The 13,237-nt window shown below is 33.3% G+C and overlaps 1 protein-coding gene and 3 non-coding genes across 4 annotated transcripts; 1 reads left to right on the top strand and 3 right to left on the bottom strand.

Annotated features, from left to right (window-relative positions):
• Positions 1-2,996: 2,996 nt before the first annotated feature.
• Positions 2,997-3,219, bottom strand: LOC131654516 (small nucleolar RNA U3). Its single transcript, XR_009299540.1, has one exon. It is a non-coding gene; the product is annotated as a small nucleolar RNA U3 (small nucleolar RNA).
• Positions 3,220-5,388: 2,169 nt separating this feature from the next.
• TRNAV-AAC (transfer RNA valine (anticodon AAC)) lies at positions 5,389-5,462 on the bottom strand. Its single transcript has one exon. It is a non-coding gene; the product is annotated as a tRNA-Val (tRNA).
• A 1,227-nt stretch (positions 5,463-6,689) lies between these two features.
• LOC131654253 (U5 spliceosomal RNA) lies at positions 6,690-6,805 on the top strand. Its single transcript, XR_009299298.1, has one exon. It is a non-coding gene; the product is annotated as a U5 spliceosomal RNA (small nuclear RNA).
• Positions 6,806-7,390: 585 nt separating this feature from the next.
• On the bottom strand, positions 7,391-8,301 carry LOC131651983 (uncharacterized). Its single transcript, XM_058921738.1, has one exon. The coding sequence runs from the start codon at positions 8,253-8,255 to the stop codon at positions 7,404-7,406; it is 852 nt and encodes a 283-aa protein (XP_058777721.1). The 5' UTR covers positions 8,256-8,301; the 3' UTR covers positions 7,391-7,403.
• Positions 8,302-13,237: the final 4,936 nt, after the last annotated feature.

Below are 13,237 nucleotides of genomic sequence, written 5' to 3'. Positions count from 1 at the left end.
TTTAGACATATACACTGTTTACCTTAACAACGGTCTTACCCGTGCGAATGCACAGGTCACTATCACCACAATATATATTTTTTAATTTATTTTAACCAACCAAATATTTGTAAATATTTATAGTTATTAGTGATATTTGTTATTAAATTATAGAATTTCATATTTTATAACTGCATTTAAATAAATTATATATCAAGTAAAATTGAAAACTATTCATCTAAGAAATTTTCACGGGACACTATCACCACAATACATGTTTTAATTTAATCAACAAAATATTATAAATATTTATAATTAGCATAGACTCGTTATTTTCATGGGTCACTATCACCACAATACATTTTTTTTTATTTAAACAACAAAATATTATAAATATTTATAATTATCAGTGATATTTGTAAATATTTGTAGTTACTAGCCATATTTGTAAATATTTATAGTTATTAGATATATTAAATTTATTATGTTAGTGATTTAATAAATATTTTTTTATAAATATTTTTAGTTATTAGTGATTTTATAATAACAATTATATATCAGCAACAACCTAGTCTTATTGAATTACCTAAAATATGAATGACTATTGCATTTCCATGTTCTTTTTTTTAACATAGCTACTATATATAGATTTATTTCATCTATATTATGTTTTGTTAATCTTAAATTAACATTCCTCAATTTTTTAATTTTTTTTTTTTTTTGCGTTTGTAATACATTATTCATCTTAAGATTTGAATTACCGGTGCGGACGCACGAGTCTTCTACTAGTTAAGTTAAAAATGGTAAACTTTTAAAATAAAACCATCGAAACAAATATCATTTAACTTCAAATCTAATGTTAATTAATTCAAATAGATTCTAATCTCATTTAGATTGCTCACTCAATAAAAAAAATTTCACAAGGCTTGACAAACTAAATCGTCCTCATCCGATATTGTACACCCATATTTGGTTTTAAAATCTTCCTAAATTCTTCAGCATTTTCCAAGCCGCCAAAAGGAATCAGACCAACATGGCTCTAACACTTAAAATTACAAATGTAACTTTGAAATAATAATGTTAATCCAAACATAATATACAAACCTTAATTTAAAAAAGAAAGAAAGAAAGAAAAAATCAGCACACAAAAACTAATGTGCCTTATGTTTGTATTACTTAACATAAAATACACTCAAATTATGCTGAGAGCAGTTTGTAAAACCCTACCAACACTGCAGACAACCTTTGAAAGAGAGTCAATTGGCTTGTTACCTACTATGGTCTAATGAACCATCATATTTTGAGTGATAAACCGATTTGTTTAGCTAACATTATTTTATGGTAAGGTATCTGCATAAGATGAGCAATCAAGATGCAACAAACCTAAAATGCAGAAAAGGAGGAATAAATGTTAAGGCTTTCACAATGTCAAGGCTTTCACAATTGTAGCTGCGTAGTCAAGAGCTAATTACAAAGAACTAATTGCTTGATGTAAAGTCAAGAGCCTTAACCTTAAACACAAATTTAATTGCGCTGCCATATAAAATTCAAACAATGCAAGTAAACATTTAACACAAATAATTAGTGACAATTGTTTGTAGCTTTCAGCTTTTCTAAAAGGGGAGAGAGAGAAAGGAAGTAAATGACCCTCTTGAATTTACTACTTCCAGCTTTAGCTACAAAAACTGAGATGTAAACTAAAATTACAAAACTTAGAAGTAAACTGTAAAAATAAGATAATACCTACCTTGTTGCAACCAGAGACTAAATCCTGAAGAGTTTTCTTCTTTCTCTTTTAATTTGTTAGTGTCCACCGATATTTCATTAGAAAACTAAGTTAATAAATCAAATTGCATGATATTCATTAGAAAATTAAGTTAATAAATTAAATTGCATAATATTCGAATAATTCAAATAAGATTTGATAATAAAATTAGAGAATGTTATTTTGAATATAGAAATTTAAGAATGAAACGAAAGTAACTAGATTGTATGAAATGTTGAAATTTTAAAATTCAAGGATCTTCTTAGGCTATGTTTGGGAGTTTTGAGGGGAAGGGAGGGGAGGGCTTTGAAAAATAAGAAGAATTAGGTAAAAAGGATAAAAAGATTTTGGGTAAGAGGGTTTTGGAGGGTTTGAGTTTATTCATAACACCAAAAACCCCATAAAATGGGGGAACTCAAAAATTGTATTGAAGGAGGGTTTTGAAGGGTTTACATAAATTTTTCAAATATCTTTTAGGTTGTTATAGTATTTTGAAAATTAAAAATTTAGTAATGATAATGACTCTTTTATCATTCTAAACAAAATCATTTTTTCAAAAAATGTGAAATATTTTTCTATATTTTTTTAAAATTTCATTTTTGGAAGCCTTCCCCTCCCCTCCCCTCCCCTTCAAACTCCCAAACATAACCTTAGAAAATAATGAGAGTGAAGATTTTTTTTAACCTTATCTAAACACAATTATGGAGAAAAACGTGTCACAATGTTAATATCCATTATATTACCATTAAACACTATGAAACCAATAGAATTAATCACTTTTTCTTGGAACAAAAACAAAGCACTTTACCAAAACAATGAATGAAAGAAGAAAATAAATAAAGCAAAAACACATGAAACGTTTCGGTTTTCCTCCTCCGTATAGTGCATTATGACATTGATATGTTGCGCGAGTCTCTATGCTATCCTTCTGAACAAGAAATGAAAACCAAGCAAGTTATCTTTGGGAGAGGGAAGAAGAACCCTAGCTCTATAGTTTACTGTTTCCATAGCTTTGTGGACTTCATCAACATCATATGGCAGATACAAGACAAACTTATATCTTCTCTCTGTGAACCAAGCAAGGTAAACAACTACATTTTGGATCTCAAAAAATTACATTTTTTTCCGTTAATATTTGCAAATGATGTTTTGGGTATGATGAAAAAACATGACAAAAAATTACATTTTTTTCCGTTAATATTTGCAAATGATGTTTTGGGTATGATGAAAAAACATGACAAAAAAGGTTTTGAGTCTGTCAGAACACCGTGTGACCACCCCAGTTAGTAGAACCAACCGAGAACGATCATCTACAGCTGAGATGATGACCACAACATGCAGATCATCCTGGCCGGTTAATCACGCTCTGATCACACGGTCGTGATTCATCCACCAGACTTATGTTCCTGTCTCCTTTGAAATCAAGGACACAGTAGTACGATCCTATAGAACAGATCCTGTTCAAGTAAGGTCGTGCTCATCCGTGCTTAATCTGAAGTATATAAATGTTTAAGATTTTAGGCACTTCAACGATGTGGGAGTAGTATAATAGTTTTTGTTGAAACTCTAGCTTTGTTTATGTTAAAAATGCTTGATAAAGAACACTTTTTCACCTCAGAACTCAGTTCTGCCTTGGATGGACATACTATCTACGCAAAGCTAAATTAGCAGATAGTATGTGTTAGGTTTTAGCTCTACTGATGGTGCATATCTAATAAATGAATACCAAATTATCTGCATGCGTTCACTTTCAATTGAGCTGTGAATAGCTGATTAGTGAGCTAGTTATCAACTATGAACTGACCGCATAATACTTTATTTTTTAGGAACAGAAGCCATAGCAGAACTTGGAGTTCAAAGACATCGACGGGAGTCTCATGTACACGCGAACAAGAGTTTGGTCACTGCGCAAGATTCTCTCACTTAAGGAAAAAAATTAAAATTGATGGAGTTCTTTAAGCATGTTCAGCAGCACATGGTTGATAGTGAGGATGAGAGATATGGAGAGCCATTTTGTTAGTTTCTTGGCGAAAATCGGGTTGCTGTCAAAAGATAAAATGGTAATTACCATTTCTAATTCCTAGTGAGAATTGATTACTTAATATTTTATATGTATCTGTTTGTTTAATTTCTGCACAGAAGCTTATGAAATTGAATTTCGGTTGCGATTTATCTTATTATTGTATGTTTGTGCAAATGTGTTAGTCTTGAGATGATTTCATAACTTTACAGACCATTGTTGGTTTGATTTATAGATGATAATGATTTCTTATCTGATTGCTATTTGCTCTATTCATTTGCCATGCTAACAATTACCAGGACAAAAGTATGGGAGGTATAATTTCGCTTGGTGCTGAAATTTGCGGCTTCTAGTTTTGGCTTTCGTTTACATTCACTTATGGAACAACAGGGAGACCATGGAAGAAAAGATCTAATGCGTTCTCTTGTGAGATTCCAGAACTGCAATATGGTTATACATACTTCATCTATTTGGATCCTAATGGAGGTGGCAAATGTGAGTGGTGTGTATATACAACTCCAGCGCTAAATCTTGTGAACAAATACGTCGTAGTTTAGATTTAAATGATGATTATCTTTCACAAAAAGTGGTGTCACAGTTATACTTGTATGGTATTTTTTCCCTTTCTGCTATGGAATGAATCAATATCGTTTTATGTTAGTCCCGCATCGGAATTGTTAGAGTGAATAGTACGGTACGTGAGGTCTGCGTTCGCGCGGCCCCTTCTAATTAATTTTCAACTTTCTTCTAAAATTCTAATTCTAAACACAGGAAAGTTCTTGGGATTTTGGATTTTGTTCCTTTAAGAGTAAGTGTATATTTCCTACGAGGTTTGCTCTAACTAGGAAGATATTGTCCATGGAGCTTGAATGTTAATGTTAGGCTTAGAAGAGGGAAAGGGACCTAAAAGCACAAGCAACTATAATCTTTCATGTTCTATTTGGGAAGAAAAATCAGTTTTCTTTTTCTGGGTGTGTTCTCACAAAAATTTGTACTTGATGATGTTATAGATTTGTTGCAAAATCAAAAAGATAAAAACGATTTGAGTTTGTCAGACTTATTATTTGGTCTCCCCTTAGATAAAGGGTCCCACTAGGGTTGTGTTTTGAAGGGCCCCAAATTACAAGCCTATAACAGTATCAGATTCTTGCAGAGTGACTTGAGACAAGAACCTTTTCTCTCCAGGGAAAAAAACCAATTGATGGAGTTCTTCAGGGATATTCAGGAGCACTTGTGGATGAGAAGATTTCAGAGGAAGATATGGAGTTGTCTTCTTCCAACAGTGAAATCTGATGTTTGCAAGTAGCTCAGTCTGTATACTCTATGTGCTTACACATTTTGGTGAGGGTGTTGTATATCTTCTTTCATTAGCGCTTATGTTATACATGTTAAGTTTACGAGGTTTTTAAAGATGGAAAGATCAATTAGCTCAATGGTAAGTTTTTATTCAGGTAGTATCATGTGCTGGCATTTGTAAAAAGGTTCTACTTTTGAATCCTTTCGACAAAATTAACAAAATATGGCTTCGCCCAGGCTCGAACTGAGTTTTTATTCTGGTAGTATCATGTGCTGCATTTGTAAAAAGGTTCTACTTTTGAATCCTTTCGACAAAATTAACAAAATATGGCTTCGCCCAGGCTCGAACTGGGGACCTTCAGTGTGTTAGACTGACGTGATAACCAACTACACCACGAAACCACGTGTTGTTCAATTTGCAATTACCCTTTTCCTATCTGTAACAACTAAATCAACCCATTTTCAAATATCTCATTCATAAAGCTGTCACTACTACTATTGCAGCATTGCAGGTACGTTTAATTTGATTTCAGTTTTGTAACATTTTTTTAATCAAATTACTATTATTTCAGTTTTAAAGATTGTTCGAGCGGCCCCTCCCAATAATGCTTAAAAGTGTCTTTGATAAATAGATGAATAGGTAGCATTACATTTATTCCCATTAATTTGAAAAGGGTCACTCTCGCTAGAATGTCTTTAAATGTGGGATCTGAGTAATGACCTGCTCTTCCTTAGACAGAGGATTTCATCAGACTTGTGATCTAGTCTTCTTAGAAATGAAGGACACAATAGTACAAGCCTATAGTATGAATCCTGTTCAAGTAAGTCCCTTAACCTTTCCAGATTTTGTTACCAAACAAAGCAGCACTAATGATGTTACCATTTCAACAAGCTGGGGCCACCTTATCATGATTTGTAAGATTATATAGGTCACATTGTTAATATGTTTCTAAAGTACTTTTATTTATTTAGCGGTAGTTCATTTCCTTAATCAATCTTAAGTTGTCATATGGAGATTTTCATTAAAAATTGCATGGTTTTTACAAAGAATTTTCTTGGAAGAGAAACCATAACAGTACTTGGAGTTCAAATACGTCGATGGGGCAAATGAAGTTTAGGTTAAAAAGGTTAAGAGTTCTTCAAGCTTATTCAGTAACATTTGTGGATGAGAAGATTTCTGAGGAAGTAATGGAGTTGTCTTCTTCCCACGGTGAAATATGATGTTTGGCAGTAGCTCAGTCTTTATACTCTATGTGCTTACACATTTTGGTGAGGGTGTTGTATATCTTCTTTCAAGTCTAACTGTTTACCATACATGCATAACACTAAGGTAAATCCTCTTGGTTTTCTACAGGGTGTTTTGTATGCTATAGCCATGGTAAATTTTGATGATGGAACGGATCAATTAGCTCAATACAACTCCTTTGTTGCAAGGTGAGTTAGTACTCTGTTGTTTCTTGTGCTCTATTTGCAATAAAATTCAATTATCACTAGACTGGGATACGTTAGTTATTTAAGGTAGTGTTAAGTGAGTGGATAACAAACTGAAGTCCCGTATCGTCTACTACGTAAAATAACCTAAACTACTCACATATAAAGTGAAAGGATCTCAATCATTTTTAAGTACGGAGTTGTGTGATGATGACATAGCGAACTATTCTTTCGCCTTTTACTAAAGAATACCGTGTCAGCGTCACAATTAATGGCATACGCTAGTTTTTGGAAGAGTCCTCAATTTGAGGGCTCCGCAATAATAGTTCCTATTTGGCTCAATATTTTTAATATTTCAATAAAACTAGATGTATCTTATTTCCCTGTGGTGTATTTTCTATCATTTTGAGCACTTGATGATGTTATGATTTTGTTACAAAATCAAAAAGGTGTTACAATCCAGGTTAGTATGACCAGCTGATATATTTTAAACTGGTACTAAGTAGAAGCTAATGAATTGTTGAACCATTTTCTTTGTATCATGTAGATTTTCATTAAAAAATGTATTATACTACTTTTATTCTACATAAAAAAGGAACGTTGGTAGGATTTACTCCTGACAGTTTATCTGATGATATACCACACATTTGTTATGTAGGGGCAGCCCCTCCTAATTATGTTTCATGATTTTTTTAAAAATCAAAAAGTTGTGTCTGCTAGTATTAGGGAGTCTAGATCTTAATCTGTTTAGAGCACATAGGTCAAAAGAACATGAGATGAGTAGAGGGTGATAATTATTATAAGCTTTTCATTGTATTTGATTCTAATGTATCTATACAAACAAAAAAATTTCATTCCTTAGCATATCCTTAAAATTCGGATGCTATGGGGATAAAATAAAGACCCAACAAACTATTGAGTCATGTTTAAAAGACAAACTCTAGTTTTAACCAAACGCCTAAATACACTTTCCAAACCTTTCTCTACCCCTTCAATTGCACTCTCCAATGCTTCAAAACTTTCATGTGCTGCCTGCATCTCGGAAACATCAGAACCTTTGCGTAAAAGGGTTCTTAAGGATGCATCCACACGCTGGAATTCATTTAAATTCTCCTCACATGATATTGTCCTCTTATGCATCAACTTTGACATTTTGAACCATTTGGTTGCCTTTGACTTGGAGGTCAAAAAAGACAATATGGATTGAAAGATAGACATGTTCATTACTATAACCTCTCTAAGAACACTTATCACACAAACAACTTCTTGATCTTGGTTCAAAAGTGTGGAAGCTCCAAATTTACTTTCCATTTGTTTTAGAGATGTCATCAACTTTGTGACATTCTTCTTCATCTTCGTTGTGAAGAATTTATATTTGGATACACTTGTTTCAATGCTTGAATCTCCTTTTCTCCTTCTTAGAGAAGATTGAAGTGATTGAACATTTTCTTTAATTTCTAACACGATGTCTCTTGTGATACCACAGATATCCAAAATTTTCACCGAGCCATCCAACAACTCTTCCACAAAATTCTCACCTTGATGCTGAGAAATGGCCTTTTGTGTTGATCTCATATTGAGAAAATCTTCCAATGAAGTGTACAAATCTTCAAGCAAAAAAAGGCCAATGGTAATTGAATCAGATGTGGATGTTGATGTGGTTTCCCATGTCTTGATTTTGCTTAGCTCTTGTTCTATTCTAGTGGAGTTAGGATGAGATTGAGAAGGAAAACTATTGGAGCGAACATGGTTCTTTGTTGCCATATTGCTCTTTAATTTGTTCTTATTTTCTTCGAAGATAATTGTAATGCTCAATGTTTGTGTGATGTTACCAAGTGATCAAAACTCTCTTTATATAAGAGCTACTCATGATAATGATTAATTTCATATATTAAAGAAATAAAATACGCAGCACTTGTTGTTAATCATGGAGTAGATCATGTGGTGCATGCATGGATTTCCCTTTGAATATGGTAAGCTTGTCACATGCCAACCCAACATTGTGAATTTGTTAATGATACTGCATGTTATATTCTGCAAAGATGCTTATATCATTGAATGCATGATGAATATAGCTGGCATGTCTTCTTAGTGTTGGTTATCAGAAAACATCATTAGTCATCATTTAATTTGCTTGCAATTATGAAAATTGGCGCTGCTTATTGCTACCATATTCTTAAGAGAGATTAGCTGTGCATGTGCCTGTGTGGATTTCCATTTGAATATGGTAAGCCTGTTACATGTTTATCCAACATTGTGAATTGTTTATGATATTGCATGTGAAATTCTGCAAGATGCTTTTTAAATAGAAATGTGTTTGAGGTGCATGATGAATATAGCTGGCATGTCTTTTTAGTGTTGGTAATCAGAAAACATCATTAGTAATCAATTAGTTTGCCATATTAGTCTATTATTTTTGTTTTAGTAAATGTAGGTTGTAATAATAAACTAAACATTGTATATAGTTGATATTGGTATCCATATTTTGATCATTTCTCCCAAAATCTGGATCTCATCTTTCTATAATCCATTTAGCTCCTCAACAATGAAACATGGCAGTCAATTGATACCTCTGAACCAAAACAACACATTCTTTTTTATATTAGATGGGATGTTTAATAATGCACAGTGTTTGGCACAAGTGTGACAAGTTTACTAATTTAACAGGAAAACTCATGTTTCTACCACATGCTCACATTGATTGAGAGAGGTTAGCTGCATGTGCTGCGTTGTTTTTTGAATGAAGCTTGAATTCTTTGCTATTATATATAGTGTCAAAGAAGATGAATAAGAATTTTAGGAAGTTTATCATATAATGGATGGAGAATTTTGAGTATTCCCATTATTGAATGAAGGTTATGAACTCCCTGCTTTAAGTAGTGTGCTTAGAGAAGTTACTACGACAAACATTTCTATCTTTTGAAGAGAACTTGGAGAATAAAGATCTTGGTCCGTTCAAATACTTTCTCGGCATTGAAGTGGCTCGGTCCAAGGCAGGAATAAACAGTATATCAAAGACCACCACCACCGCCGAAGTGATTATGTGCATTCCAAAAAAAAAGGCTATGAAGATAATAGTTTGGTCATCCACCATGCTCATATATATAAAAGTATGAAGATAATAGTAGCTTCATGCATCATCAATATTATTACAATGAAAGGCCAGCCACTATTCCACATATCTGGTGGTGTTAGTGTATGATGCAAAGCTGGTATTGTGCATATTCATAGTATCCAGTGCTTCTGATGTTTATGCTCATTGTAATAAAGGATGCACATGTTTTTGTTTTTGGTTGAAGCATTTTTCTTCTTTTTGCTGTATTTACTTTTTACATTATTTTCTGCTACAAGTGCTTGAGTGCTTGAGTATATATATATATATATCTAGACCTTTTATTAAAGAATTATGTTCGTTTACCAAATAAATATACCACTAATTGTTATTTTTAGGGGAAAAAAAAGTAATAGTTCATAATTTCATATCACACAGAAAATATGTAACATCAAATTTATAAGTTAGAGAGTAGAAGTAAAGAACACAAATTTCTTGTTTCTATTTGGTTGTATTACTATTGGATTGTTTATACCCATACTGTGAAAAAAATTCAATCCTTAAAAGATCTCTAAGATAGAGTCATGATGTTTAAACGATACAACCCAGTCTTAATCAAACGCCTAAATACACTCTCCAAAGCATTTTCCAGCCTTTCAAATACATTCTCCAAATCCTCAAACTTTTCATTTGCGTACTAATTTGAAACCAGAATTATTGTTGAAACAGTGAGATAGATTTGACACAGGTGCATTAGGCTTTTAGTATAGTGGTACGGAGGTGGACCTACAAGGTTAACACTCTAACACCTAAGTCAGTGAGAGAATCAAAGTGACATGAAACTGAGAAGGTGAGAATGATGCACGTTTCTCTTAATATATTGGAAGCGGTTAAAACCGCCTACGCGAGACGCGACTTGCTATGCGAAAAGTTGTCTCGATGATTTGAACGGAAAGTGATGCATTAGAGGGTGAAGTTATCTACTTTGACTGAGAATTAGGGAACACTTGTTTCTCGCATTTGCTTCCTTCGTTATGTCCTCTAGGTCTTTTGCATTGGGCTTTGCGGACGGTTCCGAACAGTTGCCCCTAACTCTTGTCTATGCTCTACAGGATAAGGATTTTGTCGTGTACATTCCTAAATTGGATGTCAGATGAGGTAAATGAAGAGTATTGATGGAACGTTGTTGTTGGTGTTGACAACAAATGCATTAAATAATTTCATGTTTTTAAGGAAGGTTTAACACACGTACCTAACTTATCAATAATGATTTCCCTTTTGTCCTAAGACACCCTTGTGTTTTGACCGATTTTTGAGGGAATCTGGATTGATGGTGGCATATTTTTTGCTTTCCAACGTTAGAGATCGTGTGGCTTGTCACAATGGGGATACACATAAGAACATTCCAACTTGCCACTTTTCCTCTTTTGTCATTTGTGGAATTAAAAAAAAAAACACTTCTTCACTCTCTTCTAATGTAGCTTTTTCCGTCGCTATCAAATTTTTCACATAGGTCTTTATAAAGTTTATTTTTATCACCTTTTCGTCACAAGAATCCTTATCTTTGCTTCTTTCTAATGTAGTGCCCGAGCTTTCCCTTTTTTTCACTGTTGCTTCTCTTTCCTAGGGTTTTAAACATCCTCATTTTGTCTTCAATTACTTTTCTCTTTACGGGCATACTCTGACAGGAAATGTTGAGTTTAAGCTTGAACGTACTTTAAGTTCTTTCTTTGATCTTGTTCTTACTTCTCACATACTTGATTATTATGGAGGTATCACCAACCATGACTGAGAAGGAAAAAAGGAGATACTTTGTAAAACATTTGAGTGGTCTCGTAAAAGTACAGGGCTAAAACATACAAACACTAAAACATCTTTTCAAACTGATTTTTATCAAGAAAATATCTTGAAAGATGTCTTGTGATTGTGTCAGATGAATTAGAAACTGCCATAATAGCTCTGGGCAAAGTTTTGATTTCGCCAATCGATTAGCGCTTTGACTTAATCGACTGACTCAGTTCAAAATTGAGTCCTAAGCGATTAGGACAGTACCTTAATGATGTTCAACGACTAAATATCTTTTCTTTCCTATTTTGAACTTACAATTGATTATATTTTGAATATCTAATCGATTGGCATTATGTGTTAACCTTTTGGAAGGTCTAAAAATCATTAATTTCAAATTTCTTTTTCAGCCAACCTCTAGCCTATAAATATAAGCTTCTTCCCTCATTTCAAATCATCGAGAAACATGTTTTGACACTTCTCACTCTCTCATTTTCTCTCTAAGCTTTTCTTTTACTTTCTTTTACTAATATCTTAGCTGAAGTGCTTATGCGAGAAATTTATTTTAAGAATAAGGATAACTTGTATTTCTAGAAGGGTAGAATTGTAAAATTCACCAATGAAATATTTCGTATACACTTTGCTTGAAGATTATCCATCTTGGGAATTATTTGTTGGTTATAAGCTAAACCCGTTAAAATTTTTGGTTTGCGGATGGTGTGATCAAACTCTTGTTTAGGTTCGAAACCAGCCCGTGGTAAAAGCTTGGACAGGGTTCGAGATTAACATGGTATTAAAATCTCCCAAGTTATTGGTTAGCCTGTGTAAAACCAAGGTTTAAGGTTTGCGAACTCAACCCATGATAAACACTTGCAAAGTTTGTTTAGAAGCTTGAAGACTAACGGCTCAAAAATTCTGGTAGAAAGAGGACTAACTACTTCGATATACTTCGTGGAAAGGAGATTAACCGCTTCAATCCATCGTTTGAAAGAAAAGACTCATATGTGATATTCCTAGTTTTAGTATTTGGTTGTAATTCAATAATTCTCCTTATCTAATGTTTATTGGATACTCTCAAGATCAATTCTTAGGAAGAAAAATAGGTCATTTTGTTTTGACCGAACCTCTATAAATCTCAGTGTTCTATCTTTTCCCTAAACTCTTTAATTTTCACAATTTATATTTTTCACAAATTTATTTTCCACTGCTTAATATTCAAAATGTTTTCAAACTACTCTGATTTTTATCAGCAAAATTTTTCAAAATCACATTTTTCTGAACCACACAATTCATCCCACTCTTGTGTATGAAATCACATGTCAAATAATATTCGCACAAATTTTCAAAAACCATGATAAACACCCAACCCACTTGGTGTATCTCTGAGGGAGAAATCCACAAAATCTCTAGGTATACCCAAATAGTTGAGATGTCCTTCTTCGCTTTTCGGCGCATGATAAATGTCATCTCTGCAATAAGAAATCCTCTAGAGATGAAACCATAAAGAGCCGAAAGAAACTGTAACACACGCGAAGGCGAAGTAAAATGAATAACCCAAGAATTTTGATGGTGATCATAAGTAAAGCGAAGAGAAAGAAGAACTCTTCATAACCTCAAACGATGAAAGAGTGAAAAAAAACAAAAAGGCTTTTATGGGTACTCATAACTCAAAAATAGCACGATCTCTTATAGCCGAGAGAGAAGCGAGCATTACCAATAGTCCATATCTCCTCGAAAGTAGTCTTCAACACTCAAATTTCATAGGATCAAAAGGTCATTATTATTTGTATGCGAGAGAGCATACATCAAGGGTTCTTCAGCAGAAATACACATGACAATGCCAATTGATTACGGGTCATACACGACAATCCATTCCCTTACTCGGTAGAGAAAATGGTTTGGGGGAAAC

The sequence above is a fragment of the Vicia villosa genome, linkage group LG2, assembly GCF_029867415.1.
Source record: "Vicia villosa cultivar HV-30 ecotype Madison, WI linkage group LG2, Vvil1.0, whole genome shotgun sequence".
Taxonomy (NCBI): domain Eukaryota; kingdom Viridiplantae; phylum Streptophyta; class Magnoliopsida; order Fabales; family Fabaceae; genus Vicia; species Vicia villosa.
The sequence above is the reverse complement of the archived record's forward strand: the minus strand, read 5'-3'. Positions and strand labels throughout refer to the sequence as shown.